Source organism: Brachypodium distachyon, chromosome 1 (genome assembly GCF_000005505.3).
Source record: "Brachypodium distachyon strain Bd21 chromosome 1, Brachypodium_distachyon_v3.0, whole genome shotgun sequence".
In the NCBI taxonomy this organism is placed as follows: Eukaryota; Viridiplantae; Streptophyta; class Magnoliopsida; order Poales; family Poaceae; genus Brachypodium; species Brachypodium distachyon.
The window spans coordinates 35000553-35018805 of NC_016131.3; the positions used below are offsets into that span (position 1 = coordinate 35000553).

General features: G+C 44.1%; 1 protein-coding gene across 1 annotated transcript; it reads left to right on the plus strand.

Annotated features, from left to right (window-relative positions):
* Positions 1–13892: 13892 nt before the first annotated feature.
* LOC100846359 (transcription factor SPEECHLESS) lies at positions 13893–17243 on the plus strand. Its single transcript, XM_003560636.4, has 3 exons — positions 13893–14491; positions 15274–15852; positions 16649–17243. Exons 1-3 carry the CDS (start codon positions 14093–14095, stop codon positions 16712–16714), a joined length of 1044 nt encoding a protein of 347 aa, XP_003560684.1. The 5' UTR covers positions 13893–14092; the 3' UTR covers positions 16715–17243.
* The last annotated feature ends 1010 nt before the right edge of the window (positions 17244–18253 follow it).

The following is an 18253-nucleotide window of genomic DNA, read 5'->3' on the forward strand; positions in this document are numbered from 1 at the left end:
CCGGGGAGACCCCCTTTTCGAAAAGAAAATCTATATATAAAATGTTTTATCTTTGTTCTACACTTCAAGACAAATTTTAAGTAGTCTGATCAAGTTATAAATATGTATTAATATCTCTACCATACGAAGTAAGTATACTATGAAGACGGATTTGATAAGACTAATTTGAAGTTATAGATGTTGATAGATTTTTTCTATAAACATGGTCAAACTTTAAGAAGTTAGTTTGATTTAGGACAAAGTTAGCTAGCACATCTTATATTTATATTTAGAAACGGATGAAGTGCCAGCCAACATTGGCAAAGGAATTCTAGCCTATAGCCTATGGTGTAAGCATATAAATAAAAGTGTTTACGTAGGAAATACACCCTTAGTTCCTCTAAATATATGATGCTAGATTTGACCAAGTTTATAGAAAAGTGTACCAAAATTATAGCTTTATTAAATCTGTCATGATATATAGCTTCATAGTATAATTATTTGCTATTGTAGGTATTAGTACATTTATACTATAGAATTGGTCAAATTTTAAGAAGTTTGACTGGGTCAAAGCAGCAACATCTTATTTTTAGAAATAGAGGTAGTATAAGACAACTCCAAAGCGCAACCTCTTATTGTTCATACGTAGTACGTCCGTCTCCACCAGGCAAATATTATTATACTGTTCATACCGAGTGCAATGTGTCTTATTGTTAGAGACACTGCACATGAATAAATAGAATCTGTCTAGAGTATGAATTTTTAAAGCGGCGTTGGAATGCAAAACACGAAAGGTTATATGGGCATATAGCTGATGATCTGATCAATATATGAGACCTTAATTAAGTGAGACCTTAAGCTAGCTAGCTAATCCTAACATATGGTAGGTAACTTAAGCCATGCACCGATGATGATCGAGCTCTGTATGCCACGAGAGAAATTAAAGTTTTCTGACATGTGCATGGTGCCCTATATATAATTGTTGTACGTCCTTGCAGTTCTGGTTCCACGGCTACCGGCGCAAACACGGGATCCTACTCTGTCGTCTTGCTGTTGTTTTCTTCTTCGCTCTGACATTGCTATCAAAGTTCAGAGAGGAAGCAGTACTACTGTGCTGTGCATGCAGGTACGTACCTGCATGCCATGCTATATTGTATTGTATCGCATGCAAACATGAATGCCGCAGTGCAATTTGCAACGTACGTGCTACCTATCTACGCACACACATCATTCTGCACGAGAGGAAATTATAGCTAAGTTTCGAGTGCATTCCGGTTGTTGATGGGGTTTAATGTTGGAGTAAATGTTGAGGCAGAAAAACACGGAGGACAGAGAGACAAGGGGGGACGCGACGGCTAGCTGATGATCACTAAATAGGGGCTGCAGTTGCCATAATTTCGATAACAAAGATAGGACGGCCGGTCATATTCATGTCTTCCTTAACTGTGCCATGACTTCTCCGTGTATTGCATCATTCATAGTTGGTAGATTTATTTTTTGATTGTGAAGTTTGATTTAAGGGTAATGAGGAGAACAGATTTTGCTAGAGATCTACCCAAGAAATCTTCTATAAGTAGATTGTCCAAATTTTTTGATTTAGATTTATGTTCTAGTTTGAAAAGGTTTCATGCCGGAGGCAAATACAAGGTCTACTAAGACGGCTTTACCTGCGTATCTCGGGGGCTTGGGTATTCTTCATCCTGACAAGTTTCATTGACTCGGGATGTCAACGGCGCAGTAAACGGCGCCGCCAAGCCCGCTTATCTAACTTCCCACACAATTTTTAGTTTTAGATTTTTCTCTTTTGTTGTCACAGGCTGCTGTGTGGACAGGGCTAAACGGGTTCTAACCGGCGCCCGTTTACATTCCTACCATTGACCCTTAAGCTTCGATGGCCCTTGGCTTAAGGACTGATTCTTCAAAAACATGCTTGAATGGGAACCCTTGTGATGACGCCGACATGAACCTCTTCTTTGCTTGCAAAGCCTTTTGTTCTTTTTGGGACTCAAGCACAAAGGCCCAAGGACATTGCTCCAACAATTTTCCAATGCTCCAACAGAAAAAAGAAATTGGTGCGTCAAGAAGACATGACAAGAAAACGATTGGATTTAGCAAATCCAAACGATGTAGGAACTTGTCTCCTTGCACGACGAATTGAGTAGTTTCACATCACTCCATGCACCGACAATTCAGTCAGTTGAAAGTTTCCCTGTCTAGAGAGAGTATATGGCCACATCGATCTAGAAGGCATAGTTCATCGAAATGGTTATCTCTATGATGCGGCCAACTGTTTGGAAGGATTGGACGCCCCCCAAAATGCAAGGATTTTTTGTGTGGATAATCATTCAACAAAATTTGTATCATCGATCACTTCGGGTGCAGGGGATGGCCCAATTGTGGCTTTTGTCCACTCTGCAAGCAGTTGCAGAATCGACATCTCACCCTCCTCTTCAAATGCCGCCTCTCCAATCATATCTCGAGGATGACACAAAATACTGGTTAGGGCTTCCCTCTTTAGTCCAAACTCTTGGATCATCATGTCCTCTGTCAAAGAATGGTGGCTCCACAACCCCACAAACGCCGACCTTCAAATGAAGGCGCTTGTCTTACTCCTTATGTTGAAATTGTGATCCAAATTCTCAAGAAGGTGTTTCCCAGGACTGGAACTTCCGGTCTACTTCTGGTGTGGCGAAACTTCCACCCAACATCCGGCTCACCTCCGTATGTCTGTAGAGGTTGGTCCGGACAAGCCAGGAACTTCCGGCCCTAACCCCAGAACTTCTGGGGTTCTTGATACGGATCTGTTTTGCCCTAATTCTCCTGGTATATATACCCCTTGTAAGCCGCCGTTTCGGGATGAGTTGCTTTCATGAAATCTCCCAGGCATTGTAAAACTCCCCATATAGTGAAGTTTCACTAGCTGGTGCCCGTGGTTTTCCCTCTCGTTGTTTGAGAGGGTTTTCCATGTTAATTCCGTGTGTCCTTGTGCTATGATTTCTTCTCCATTCTTCATTCTTCATTCTTGCTTGTCGTGTTCATAACAAGTGGTATCAGAGCTCCAGGTTTCGCCTAGGGTTTGCGACATGTCTACCTTGAAGTTCGATCTGCCGCAGCCGGACTACACCACACGATTCTCGTTGTGGCAAGCGAAGATGTGGGCGATTCTCGCCCGAACATCAGGTCTGGATGAAGCGCTTGATTCCTTCGGCAAGAAGGATGCAAAGGAGTGGACTGCCGAAGAGAAACGCAAACATCGTAAGGCTTGGTCTTTGATTCAACTTCATCTGTCCAATAATATTTTGTAGGAAGTGTTGGAGAAGAAATCTGTAGCAGCCCTGTGGCTGAAACTTGAATCGATCTGCATGTCTAAAGATCTAACCAGTAAGATACATGTAAAGATGAAGTTATTCACCCGTAAGCTGCAAGAAGGTGGATCGGTAATATCTCATATAACTATTTTTCGAGAGATCGTTTCTGACTTGCAAGCTTTGGAGGTTAAGTATGATGATGAGGATTTAGCCATCTTACTCTTATGCTTGTTGCCTAGTTCCTATTAAAATTTCCGCGATTTAATTCTTTACAGCCATGACTCTCTAACCCTTGCTGAGGTTTTAGAGGCATTTAGACAGAAAGAGAAGATGAAGTCTATGGTGCAGGACGATGGGTCATCGTCAAAGGCTGAGGCTCTGCAGGTTCGTGGCAAGACCAAGCAAAGAAATAACAATTACGGCAACCGAGATAATAGCCGGGACGGAAAAGCTCGTTCAAAGTCCTGAGAAAAAGATAAGTTCTGCAGGTATTGTAAGAAAAATAATCATGTTATTGAGAATTGTTATAAACTGCAGAACAAGGAGAAAAGGAACGGTACCTACAAACCGAAAGACAAGTCCGATGGTAATGGTAAGGCCGCTGTCGTTTCTACCGACAGCTCTGAGGGTGAATGCCTCGTTGTTCTTGCTGCTTGTGCTTTCCGTGATGATGAATGGATTCTTGATACTTCATGTTCCTTTCATATTTGTTGTAACAAGGATTGGTTCAGTTCATATGAGTTTGTGCAGACTAGAGATTTTGTGCGTGTGGGCAATGACAATCCTTGTCATATTGTTGGCGTTGGGTCTGTTCAGATCAAGACCCATGTTGGCATGACACGCACACTGAAAGAGGTGAAGCACATACAAAGCATGGCCAGAAATTTGATCTCGCTTAGTACCATGGATTGTGACGGGTAAAAGTACGCCAGAGGGCGTAGACTTTTGAAGGTATTTAGAGGTTCTCTCATTCACATGATAGGTGATATGAATTCTACCAAATTATATGTTCTTAGAGGTAGCACTTTGCCTGGTTTTGCTGCTGCCGTTACACCTAATGATTCTGATGATTGTGCTAAAATGAATCTGTGGCATATGCGTCTTGGGCATATGAGTGACCATGGGATGGCAGAGTTGGTCAAGAGAGAGCTGATCGATGGCTGCAACTTGAGTAATCTCGAGTTTTGTGAGCACTGCGTTTATGGTAAGCACAAAAGGGTTAAGTTCATTTCTTCCGTTCATACCACCAAAGGCATATTAAATTATGTGCATGCTGATGTTTGGGGACCGTCACGTAAGACTTCTATTGGTGGTGCTAATTACATGCTTACCATTATTGATGATTACTTAAGAAAAGCTTGGCCTTATTTTCTGAAACACAAGTCTGATGTTTTTGGTGCTTTTAAAAGTGGAAAGCTATGGTAGAAAAGCAAAATGAAAGGAAGGTAAAAACTTTGCGTACTGATAATGGTGGTGAATTTGTTTCTGATGAGTTTGAGGAGTTTTGCAGCAATGATGGTGTGGTTAGGCACTACATGGTTGCCCGTACTCCATAGCAAAATGGCATGGCTGAGCGCATGAACAGAACCATCATCTCGAGGGCCCGTTGCATGCTGTCCAATGCAAGTTTGGACAGGCGTTTTTGGGGGCTGAGGCAGCTTCCACCGCATGCTACCTCATAAACAGGTCACCTTCTATTGCAGTTAACAAGAAAACTTCCATTGAAGTATGGTCTGGTAAACCTGTTGATTATTCACATTTGAGAGTTTTCGGTTGCACCGCTTGTGCTCACGTTGATAATGGAAAGCTAGTGCCTAGAGCTGTTAAGTGCATTTTTCTTTGCTATGGTTCTGGAGTTAAAGCTTTCCGGTTGTGGAATCCTGAAGCTAAAAAGATTTTGCTGAGCAGAAATGTTGTCTTTAATGAAAAAGTTATGTATCATGATACTTTGTCCACTGATGCTTCTCGCATTGAAGAGGAGAGACTTAGAGTGCAGGTGGAGCACGTTGATGAAATTGTTGACAATGATGATGCTCAGGTTGATCATGGTAATGATGATGGGAACAATGATGAAATAATGAGTATATTGTTCCACCCTCACCACCTATTTTGCAGCAACCCACATGGTCTATTGCAACTGACCGTCCGAAGAGAAATAAAGGTCCTCGCCCACGTTTAATTGAAGAGTGTGATTTTGTTTATTATGCTTTGAGTTGTGCAGAACAGGTGCAGCATGATAGTGAACCGGCCACATATAATGAAGTTGTTGTTTCCGGCGACCGTGTTAAGTGGTTGTCTGCCATGCAAGAGGAGATGCAATCTCTTGAGAAGAATGGCACATGGGATGTTGTGCCCTTGCCTAAACAAAAGAAAGCCGTTCGCTGCAAATGGATTTAGAAATGAGAGTTTGTCTCCTAATGAGCCTATGAGGTTTAAGACAAGGTTAGTGGCAAAAGGTTTCAGTCAGATACGAGGTATTGATTACATTGATGTGTTCTCTCCAGTGGTAAAGCATAGTTCCATTCGTATTTTGTTTGGTATTGTTGTTATGCATGATTTTGAGCTTGAGCAGTTAGATATGAAGACTGCATTTTTGCATGGAGAGTTTGAGGAGGAAATATATATGGACCATATGGACCAACCTGAAGGGTTCATAGTTCCTGGTAAAAAGAGGAGTTTGTGTGTAAGTTGAAGAAGTCCCTTTATGGTTCGAACCAATCTCCTAGACAGTGATATAAAAGGTTTTATTCATTTATGATCTCACGTGGCTTTAGTAGATCTCAGTATGATAGTTGTGTCTACATTAAATTTGTTGATGGATCACCTATATACTTGTTGTTATATGTTGAGGATATGTTAATTGCTGCCAAGAGCATGAAAGTAATCACTATTTTGAAGTAACAACTAAGTAGTGAATTTGAGATGAAGGATCTTGGTGCTGCTAAGAAAATCCTAGATATGGAAATTAAAAGGACAGAAAATCTAGGTTGCTATTTCTTAGTCAACAAAGTTACATTGAGAAAGTTCTTCATCGTTTTAATATGCATGATGCAAAGTGTGTTAGTACTCCTATTGCTTCTCATTTCAAGTTGTCAGCGTTGCAATGTCCTACTTTTGATGAAGATATTGAGTACATGTCACGAGTTTTCTATTCTAGTGCTGTTGGTTCCTTGATGTATGCTATGATTTGGTCACGTGCTGATTTATCATATGCTATGAGCTTGGTCAGTCGTTACATGGTTAATCCCGGTAAAGAACATTGGAAAGCTGTTCAGTAGATTTTTCAGGTACCTCCGTGGCACATCCAATGTTTGCTTGAAATTTGGCCAGCCTGATGAGGGACTCGCTGACTATGAGAATTCAGATTTTGCCGCCGACTTGGATAAGAGGAGATTTTGCCGCCGACTTGGATAAGAGGAGATCCCTCACAGGTTACGTGTTCATGGTAGGTGGATGTGTTGTGAGTTAGAAGGCAACACTACAACCAGTTGTTGCCATCTACAACCGAAGCAGAATATATGGCTATTGCTGAAGCTTACAAAGAGTCTGTTTGGTTGAAGGGTTTATATGCTGAACTTTATCAAGATGTTTCTTGCATTAATCTGTTTTGTGACAGTCAAAGTGCTATTTACCTTACTAAGGATCAAATGCTCCATGAGAGAACCAGCACATTGATGTCAAGTATCATTTTGTTCGCGACGTTGTTGCACAAGGTAAATTGAAAGTATGCAAGATCAGCACTCATGATAATCCTGCTGATATGATGACAAAGCATGTTCCTATTGCTAAGTTTGAGCATAGTTGGTATAATCTTTTAGCCCCTAGTGGTTTTTGACGCTGAAAGTGTTTTCTTTGTTGATTCAGGAGTTGTTAATGTTCATGCTACAAGGAGAAATTTGTCTCAAAGTCAAGTTTGTTGAAGTTGTGATCCAAATTCTCAAGAAGGTGTTTCCCAGGACCAGAACCTCCGGTCTACTTCCTGTGGGGGCGGAACTTCCACCCAACATCCGGCTCGCCTCTGTGAAGCTACTGGAACTTCGCGTGAAGACTGCGGAGGTTAGTTCGGAACAAGCCCGGAACTTCCGGCCCTAACCCCGGAACTTCCGGGGTCCCCGATACAGATCTGTTTTGTCCTAATTCTCCTGCTATATATACCCCTTGTAAGCCGCCGTTTCGGGATGAGTTGCTTTCGTGAAATCTCGCAGGCGTTGTAAACACTCTCCATATAGTGAAGTTTCGCTGGCTGGCGCCCGTGGTTTTTCCCTCTCGTTGTTTGAGAGGGTTTTCCACGTTAAATCCGTATGTCCTTGTGCTGTGATTTCTTTTTCGTTCTTCGTTCTTACTTGTCACGTTCATAACATCTTATGCTTGTGATGTGGGAAATTTGTCGCGTTCATAACAACTTTATAGGATGGTACTTGTACTTCAATTGTCTGCCTAGGTAGATGTGGTTTGTATTACCAAAGATGGAAGGTAGATATCCAATTGGCAGCTCCGGAGCGTGGGGTCAACGAGAATGAGCGGATAGATATATATGACCAACGGTGGTACATGATTTAGTCAGGACCAGAATAACTTAATCTTACCTAAACCCAATGGTGGTACTTCCTCCGATCCATATTAAGTGTGTCAAATTTGTCCAAATATGAATTTATCTATGCCTAAGAAACATCTAGATATATGTAATATTTTGACAATTAATATGGATCGAAGGGAGTACATGATTTAGTCAAGACCAGGGGCCAATTGGCGCTATAGGGTAGAAGTTTAAAACGAGAAATTAAGAAAGCAAGCCCGGGACCAAACTAAAATTCCTTCAAAATTTAGCGAAGAAGAAAAAAATCTTCACGCGCTGTGCCTCGGTCTCCGCCCCTGGCAACCCAAGTGTGTTTAGTGGTTTAAACAATTGGCCCACCTCTTATAACCCTGAACAAAACAGTGCCTAAAAAATGAGAGAAAACTTGAAACGACACTCCGAGATGTAGATCTATGGGTTGAAATAAAGTGACTTAAAACACTTCAGATTTCAGCCATCTTTGCAATTGACCCCTGGCAAATGGCAATCGCTAACAGCTAGCGAGGTACGTACTAGCTTTTGGCAGTGGTCCAGACGATGTACTGATCGATTATTAGATTACACATGTACATCAAAGGCAATACGACATACACAAAGAGACATTTAGAAGTGGCTATATCGCAACTTTATACACGGAACTTTGATAGACTTGCCTTGGCTCTATCTTGTTAGACCTTTGCGGTTTAGTATTGTATAAGAAGCATTCTTAACTGATGGCGGTGGTCACTCAGAGGGAATATTACCTTGATCAGATGCATGCGATCTAACGTTAACATGCATGGTTACTGCCAGGGCAAAAGGAATGTGACGTTATTACTACGGTGAAAAGTGTGCATGTATATAGCGACCATACGCAGTCTGCCGCCTTGAATGGAATTTAATTACCCAAGTTTGCTGCTGCATTCACGCGTAGCAGGCCGGGTGCAAATGGTCGATCGAGCAGAGGGGGTTATGAAAATGTAAGGCGCCAGGCCAGCGAGAGAGAGTTAATACAATCTATACCTATCTAAAAAATACGAACCGTTTTTTTCACCGTCGTCTGTCAAACTTCGCATAAAATTAGTGGGTCCTCAGGATTGCATGTATATTAGACTTACTAAGCCGCTGGTCCATTAACTGCACCGAATCTATCTATATATATCCCATAAAATTTATGAACCCCCAAAATTGAATGTATATTAGGCCTACTAAGCCGGCTGACCCATTACATGTACCGAAACTATCTATATCTATATATGTACCAATGTACTCCCTGTGATCCTAAATTCTTGACTCAAATTTGCCCAAATATAAATGCATGTATTCATAAAAAGCGTCTAGATACATGTAATATTTCGATAACAATTTAGGATCGGAGGGAGTAAAAATTAAGGACCGTTCCACCTTATTTCCTCCCTTTTTCTCGTCAAGCCCCCGAGACCCACCTCGTCCGCCCGCACGCAAACTACTCCTTCGCCCACTCCAGACGGCTGAGCTACCCTCTCCTGGCGCAACCCAATAGGCGACCCTTCCTAATCCAACAAAAATACTTCTGACGCAGCGGAGAAAACACAATTAAAAACCCAAAGATATCTCTTCACACATTCAACCTTGCAACGGCAGATTGGTCATGCGATGCAGCATATGGTCCAGCATGTGGTGCCTCCTTCCATCCGAGAACCGGCGGCTCTGACATGCAAGCTCCATCTTGTCAGACAACGTTTAAATTCAGAGAAAACAGGGGAACAGGTTCATTCTCTGAGCTCTCATCCCCGGCGTGTTTATCTGGGCCAACGGGAGCCGCTACGATAACGCGCGCTAAGGCGGTTCAGCCATGATTATGGGAGATGATTGAGGAGGGAAAAGAAAGGGAATGGCCGTGGGATACGGTTCAAAGCACTTGGACGGGTCACGGGCCGAGGAGGCATCATCGAGGGCGGAGATTGTGGCGGACGGCGCGTGTGTTTGCTGCTTTTGGCACGAGGAGGAAGACGGGCACGAGTCCTCCTGTGGGCATGAGCTTGGCGCTCCCGGGGAAGTTGGCCCAAGAGCAAGAACGGGTGTGGCTCAAAAAAAAAAAAGAAGAGAAAAGGAAGAGAAGACCCAATAGTGGCTTGCCTGGATCGTGGCAATGCACGGGCATTCTGCTAGTTAATTAAATACTGAGCAATGCATGCAGCAAGGAGATTGAAGCTTGCTGTAAACCTCAGCTATTTCGTGCTACCACTCCAAGCATGCATGCTCCTATATCCATCGCTCCCTCTTCTTTCCTTGTCGTGGGATGATCAAGAGAGTGAAATATATATATATATAGCCTTCTCTTAAGTTTTGTTGGAATTAATGTTGGCGTCGACCTCCGCAGTCGTAAGATATAGTCCTGCAGTCTGCCGATGGCGACCTTAAGATGATGCCCGGTAATATATATATTAAGGTTTCTTCCTGCACGAAAGTAGATGAGTATAATCCTCAACACCATCGGTGGCAATGGTACTGTTCGCGGTGCCGTCCAGATCTTCTCTAGAGGACATGTCTTGAAGTTTCAGCATTTGTTTTGCCTGCACCTTAATTATATCTTGGTGGTGTGTGCAGTCTTCTGCATGTTCCTGTGGCCCTTTGCTTGGAGAATAAAATGCAGTAAATTATCAACAACAACAAAATATATGATGTGTACCTCTTGTATAAATGTAACATGTTGACAGAAAAATTGTAGCTATACAAAGTTTTGTAACCGTTGGAGGACTGCACAAGAATTATCACCTTATAGATAAATGGAGTGGGCAAAAGTTGTCATCTAGGACCTTACATGTGGGTGAGAGCCTTGTCCGTTTTTCTATCAAGGACAATAGTCGGGCAATGGGGAGCTAAGCAATTAGGAACTATTGGGGAGATTAAGAAATTATGTAATTGATAGAATCAAGGGACTGCACGGGCTTGGGTTTCCTAATAATGACATCATGCGTTGTGCATGTCATTGGGTGATGAATTTGAAAAATTAGATTTTAGACGTGTGTGAATGGGCTGAGATCATCTGAATCACGCCTCACTCTTGCTTTTTTACATTAGTGGTGCATGATTTAACTTTCCAAACATGGTAGCTTGGCACCACATGCAAGAACCATGATGTTGCTGAATTAATCAGATGTGAAATGGTAATCACATCACAAAATATTGAATGACTTATAGGTTTTACTAAAACTTTGAATAAAAATATATCCCAATTTGTTTCTCCAAATTGAGTGAGCACTACTTGTTCCTTTTTTCAAATTAACAAGAACTAATTGCCTCGAACAGCAATCCAAACCCCGCCCCATCCCTCCAAGGCCATCTTCGATCGAGAGAATCTAGACAGACACTTACAATAAAAAAGTAGTCGTAGCCATAGTAGAAAGAGAAAAGTGTATTTTTCATCTCTCAACTTGTTGAAAGGTACGTTAACGGTCCCTCAACTTTTTTTCGTATACTTTTCATCCCCCAATTGTCGAAACCGGACACCGGTGGTCTTTCAACCCGTCTTAAGCAGTTTCGGTGCCAACATGGCATGGTTTTTCCCCTGCTTGCCATGTGAGCATGCCATGTTGGCGTTTGGTTGATTATCTTGGTCGAAACGAACCCTGGAGAGTCAACAAAAGTTATTGACCACAAACTATCACATTTTCTCCATCCGGCGCGGGTCTACTTGTGTGTTTTCTTGGTTTTCGAGACGAAAACAAATGAACTGAAGGTATAAAAAAGAGTGAATTCCATTTTTGACCCTTAAGTTCCACTTTTTGATAGCTTTGGCTCCATTTAGTGGGTTTTCCTTTTTTCGACCCCATTTAGGAAAACTTGTATACCACCAATGACCCCATTTAGCAAAACTTGTGCCACTTGTGTTCCCATTTAAGATTTTTACCCTAATCCTCTTCATCCTGAAGGTGAAACCCACTGTTCAGACCGACGTGGACGCGTATTTTCTCCTGGGCGTTTCCTACGCATCGCACGCTGCTTGTGAGACGGCCTGTACTTGGAGAAGTATGCTCGATCCGTTGGTTGTCTAGGTCCTTGGTGTGCTTGTGCTGGTGTTTGTTCCACATAGACCAAGTTTGTTTCTGTGATCGCATCGTCCGCTGGGAGCTCATAGGGCTTGGCAACTTTCTCTCAGATGGCGGAGCTTTGTGCCATGATGTATGCCTTCATCTTCGCGTTCCAGAACTAAAAATTAACACCATCGAACAAACAGGGTTTGGTAAAATACATATCCATATCTAGCAATTATAATCAATCGATAAAGATAAACTAAAAGGACCTTGCTCTGATACCAATTGTGAGATCGAGATAGGCAATCAGAGGGAGAGGTGAATGATTGCGAGGAAGCAAATTAAAACTTTTCTCGAAAGTTCAAACCCTAAAACCCAAATATTTTCGTGAGAGTAAATCCAATGTAACTTTAGATAGGCTGAACAATAACTTACATACGAGTATGGAAAAGAAAGGTATTGAAATTATCTAACCAAAGCAACACGAATCAGCTCAATCGAACGTACGAATCAAAAGATATGATCAAAACGGTAGCAGCTGACAGAAAGTAATGAGGATCAATCTAGAACCACTTTCGTGAAATAACTTGAAAGATGAATTAATCGCAATCTTCCCTTAATCTCGTGAGAAACCTGTAGCAAAGTGTTAGAAAGATCAAGCACGAAGAATCCACGAATATCCGAGAAGAACAGAGATGGTACCGCCAACGAATCTGTTTATTGCAACGATGTCGATCGATTACAAAAGATGCAACCATGCATCCAAGAACTCTCCAAGAATTGATCTAGATGCAAAGCTCTGATTTCTCTCACGTCCAATCCAGAACACCTATGTCCCCGTCGTTGTTATGACCGTAGAGCCTGCATACAACCACAGATTGAGATGACTTAAAAAGCAAAGTTGTTTTTCTCGACGACGCGCACAACTTTCATGTGGACCACTTTTCAATCGGACGACATCTTGCTGATGCTATTGTCCAGTCTTTAAACAGCTCTCAACCAGGCGGGACTGGATCTAGATGTTTTCACGTCGATGCCACTCCATGCCACCAACTCTTCTTGTGATATTTTCAAAACTCAACTATCATGCGTCAAAAATCTCCAATACCATACATCTCTGGTATAAACAATGTACGACAAACCGGTGCCTTCCCGGGTCATTGTAGCCTTTACCTCCATTGTTCCTTCGCACGAACATCCCGCATGACATTGATCCTCGACCTCAGCTTCTCCTAAGCATCGTCCCTCAATCCCGTCATCGACCACGTTCCTCCAGCTCCCGGCAACACCTGAAACAAACACATAACTAACCAGTACGAGCACAAGTCCATGACTTGACTCGGGGTAAAAGTTCAACACAACTCACGCCGAAGATAAATGTCATTACATAAGTATCCATATTACCCACAGTATTCAAATCAATGTTTCACCTAAGCACTTTCTAATGTTACACATCACTTATGTTTTCACATAGTACAATATGGATCAAAAGTAAAGCTTTTGAGCGTGCGATGCGTAGGAAACGTCCATGACAAAATACGTGTCTAGTTGTCTTGCCGCGTCGGCCTGAACAATGGATCCCACCTGGACGAAAAATCTTAAATGGGGTCATTAGTGGATCAAGTTTTGCTTAATGGGGTAAAAAAGGAAAAACCTACTAAATGGGGTCAAAGCTGTCAAAAAACTGAAACTTATGAGTCAAAAATGGAATTCTCCTAAAAAAAAATCTAATCATGCCAGCGTGGCAAGTCAGTGGGAAAAACCATGTGCTATTGGCACCAAGACTAGAGTGGTTTTCTTTCTAACAATTTAATTATTTGATGTGACCAGCACTTACATGAAGATGCATAACAGAGTTATATTAATCATTCGTTAGCTCGATCTCTAGAGGTATGCCTTGAGCTGGCCTAGCAAGTATGGCCGATTTCAAGTGTTCCTGGTGGGGCCACTAACTGGCGCTCTCTCACGCTAGTCATCACTCATGCAGCCGTACCCGTACACAGCACGGTACATGGCATCAAATATTTATGTCATTTCGACCCTTCTCATGACGACCATGTCACCACAAGCAACGGCCGATCTCTCCATGCGAGCTGCTTAAAAAGGAGCAAAGGCTAGCTACCCAACATTCCACATACACACAAGCTAGTGACACAACCTTGTTTTCGATCTACGACCCCTGGCTACCTAGGACATAGCAAAGGTACGTTGGTTGTGCACGTACACCACTGATCATGGGAGACATCGCGCTGTGCGGCCAGCTCCTCCTGGACAACGTCGTCGACGGCGAGTTCCAGCTCCCCTCCGACGCCGAAGACCTCTTCAGCATCCTCGAGACATGGGAAGACTGCGTGAACGGTAGCGCCGCTACGACGGCGTTGAGCCCCACGTCCGGCGCCAGCAGTGGTGCGCTGTTGGCGCCACCAGACAGCAAGCTGGGCAGCAAGCGGCGAATGGCGCCGCAGGATCAGGAAGATAACGATGACACGGCGGCACAGGCGCAGAAGAGGCGAAAGTGCTCGCCGGAGGCCCCGAAGACGGCGCACATCACGGTGGAGCGCAACCGGAGGAAGCAGATGAACGAGCACCTCGCCGCGCTGCGGTCGCTCATGCCGTGCTTCTATGTCAAGCGTGTAAGATCATCTTTGCTCTCCATCTCTGCTGCTTGTTTAATTAGAGTACCAGCTTAAATCGTTTGGCTAACATGTGTTGTTAGCCAACCACTGGATGGTTTATTACTCCACGTTCTACAAATACAAGTCTACCAATAATGCACAACTTCGACTCGGTACTGTAGATCAGTTATTGTCATCAACCTCCCTTGATCTTCCTCATTGGGATCTGGGCCTACGTGACGTGCAATGCCTGCCAAGTGAGTCAATTTCAACGAAATAGACCTCGTCACGAAAGTATTTCACAGGATGAACTCCACGTGAAACTATTTCACCGAGATAACCTTTTGCTCAGCGTCCGACAGCGTGGCGCTATCCTCCATAGCTTAGTGCTTCTCCGCGCTATACCCTTGCGAGCGTGGCCAAGCACGACCAGCGTGGCCAGCCTAGGCCCCACATGCAGTTGGGTAGCGTCTGAGGGCTGGGCGTTGAGCAAAAGGGTTAGATATGTGAAATAGTTTCAGGTCGAATTTTTTTTTTAAATAGTTTCGTCACGAGGTCTTTTTTGTCGAAATCGACGCCAAGTGAGTGCTCTTGGCCCGGACTATCTAACCGATCGTTTAGTAGTATGCTAGTCCGCTAGTATCCTCTTGGAAACCCTGAGCAGCTTAGACAGTCTGCTTCATTTATCACCTAATTGTTGAAGCAAGCATGCACCTAGCTTGGATTGCAATGTTGGATGCCATTATATTTTTTTTAAGTATGGCATTATATGAAAGTCGTATCTATGTTTTGTGGTTCAGGGCGACCAAGCATCCATCATAGGAGGGGTGGTGGACTACATCAAGGAGCTGCAGCAAGTGAAGCAGTCCCTGGAGGCCAAGAAGCAGCGCAAGGCCTACACGGAGCAGGTCCTCAGCCCACGCCCGCTGCCATCGCCCAGCCCGCGGCTCCCTCTCAGCCCGCTCCTCAAGTCCACGCCGCCGCTCAGCCCGCGTCTCGCCACGATGAGCCCCTGCAGGACGCCCCCGACGCCCGGAAGCCCCTACAAGCTCATCCGGCCCCTGCCCCTGCCACCAACAATGTCGTCAGGCTCCTCCGCCTACGTGTCCCCGGCGATGACGCCGACCGGCTGCCACGAGCCGTCGCTGGAGGCCATCGCGGCGGAGCTATCGGTGTACGCGGCCAACAGGCAGGCGACGCTCCTCCCTGACGTGAGGGTGGAGTTTCGCGGCGCCAACCTTGTGCTCAAGACGGTGTCGCCCCGCGCGCCGGGGCAGGCGGTGAAGATCGTCGCGGCGCTGGAGGGACGGGCGCTGGAGATCCTCCACGCCAAGATCAGCACGGTCGACGACACCGACGTCAATGCCTTCACCGTCAAGGTGTGTATACTCCTACTGTCCTATATATACCCTACAGCCGCAGCTAGCATAGCCCAACTTCAGCTAGATAGGCTTGCAAGTTCTTGCATGCCATAGTCTTCCGCTTCTCTCAATCGGTCACCAGCATGTATGAACATGGTAGTAAAAGCATGATGGGGCCATTCAAAACACTAGTACATGCATGGACATACCAAAGTTGAAGAGATCTGCATTTGTTTCATGTGAGGTTCGTGTAAAGTGCATGCATGAATGGCTACTGCCCAATCATGCTGAAGCTGCACTGGTCATAAATGTGCCCTGGATGGCTATAGCTTAGGTTGGACCCGGACATGCCTGCCTTCGTGTTCAAAACAGGGCTCACCATATCTATGCAAGGTTGCTCGGAATAGTATCTTGGTTGGTGATAGTAATAGTACACTATCTATTCATGAATTGCACATGAACCAACCTGTGACACCAAGCATTGTAAAAAAAGCAACAAAAACTGTTGACACAAAGTCTTCTAAAGCTAGTGGAAATTAAAGATGAACAATACATTCCAACGTACGGATCGAACGCACCGCACTTGCTAGGTACGGAGTAGTACATATTTTCGCATCTTAAATTTTGAACCTCAATTTCGTTATGACACTCATGTATGAAGTCTCCCATTATACAGCTGTTTCAACATGTAAAAACGGATTGCTCATAACATGTCGATTTCGTCATCACCCTCATGCAGTAACCTTTTCTACCAGTCGTCCCATGAGTTTATTGGAGTTGCTGACACTATACATATATGTGTACCTTCCCACAGATTGGAATCGAGTGTGAGCTCAGCGCGGAAGAACTGGTACAAGAGATTCAGCAAACGTTCTCGTGAACGTGTCACTCTTGCTTAATTAAAGCCCTATCCGGAAAGCGGGTACTGTGCGGGCACTAAACCGTTTGGTGTTAAACTCTCCTATTCGGACAAGGACTGAATTCGTCGAACTAACGTCCACGATGCATCGTCACGCATATATAGATTGATCAATGCATCTGCGTGTCGGTTAAGGTGGTGTTTGGTTCCAGAGTGACGTGGAATGAAGTTGAACCATCCCATTCCTATGAGAATAGAATGGTTCTAGTTTGTTGTCTGGTTGAGAAGATGGAACGGTAGAATGAAATGGTTCCATTTTCTGTTTGCTTAGAGAGATGGAACACGATACAATGATGTATTCACCTTCTGGTAAACTTACCACTAGATGAATTAACACGTTATTTGTATAAGCAATAGGTCTTTACCGGACTTGGAACTGAAATCAAGTAGCACCGGAGGAGATTAGTGAATACTCCTCAGTTGAGAGAGGCCATGCATGGTGTGACCAATTTTTCAGTCTGATTTTCAAAGCAAATGGTCTTAAATCTCATTTGTTGTACCGAAACCATTGGACTAAGATACGAGGGTCATCCTTGTTCTCTCTTCTCCCACGTGCTATTGTTGGACTGAGATCCGACCAGCAAGCACATGGACATATCTCTGACTAAAAAACAAACAGATTCTTAATAGTAAAAACCGTTTTATTAAATCTTGACGTCACATCACAAGCCACGGATACGAGGGCGACACCTCCCCGCCCCCCAACAAACAGGCATCAATTTTCATGGTCGTTAAACAGCAAAAGAGTGGGCCAATGAGAGAGGGAGGCCGACCCTGGAGAAGCTAGACGGGGTGTTCGTTTCAGTGGATTGGGATGCAGCTAACCCTAACGCGTTTCTCTCAGCCCTGAGTATACTACTGTGTCGGACCACGCACCGCTGCTGTTGGAACTGGATGCGGACATCAGCGTGGGCTGTAGATTTTACTTCGAGGCCCACGGGGCCAAGGCGGATGATGGACTTCAACAAGTGGTGAAGGAGGCTAGCTTGGGATTCAGTGGAAAATGTGGTGAATCTATTTGTTTCGTAGATGTGCTGCCAAGGTTGAGAGTTTGTGCCAAGAAGCTTCTGAGCTGGAGCGACAAATTCATCGGTAACATCAAACTCCAATTGCTTTTGGCCACCGAGATTATCCTACGCCTAGATATTGCCATGAAAACTCGCATCCTCTCTCCTGTGCTTGAGTGCTCTGCGATGTACGCTGAAAAGGAAATTCTTAGAGCAACTCTAGCAGATACCGAAAAGAGGGGCCAAACTAGTTATCGGTTTAGGGGGCAAAAAATGGCCAGATCAGATACCGAATAGTTGCGGAAACCGAAAAAAATAAATCAGATTTACCGAATAGGAGCCCTCGAACCTGGATATCCTCGGTCCCGTCGCGGTACCGAAGTGGCCTCGAAAAACGGTTGGCGAAGGATATTTCAGCCCGCGTCGTGACGTTTTTGTCTTCTCCCTATCTTCCCCGACACGCTGCTCCTGTGATTTTGCGCTGTCACCACCG

Excerpts from the sequence above, each read along its gene's own strand:
- LOC100846359 (XM_003560636.4), top strand. The coding sequence starts at position 14,093 with ATGGGAGACATCGCGCTGTGCGGCCAGCTCCTCCTGGACAACGTCGTC. Across the intron at positions 14,492-15,273 it reads CGTGCTTCTATGTCAAGCGT|GGCGACCAAGCATCCATCAT; the intron begins GTAAGATCATCT and ends TTTGTGGTTCAG. Across the intron at positions 15,853-16,648 it reads TCAATGCCTTCACCGTCAAG|ATTGGAATCGAGTGTGAGCT; the intron begins GTGTGTATACTC and ends ACCTTCCCACAG.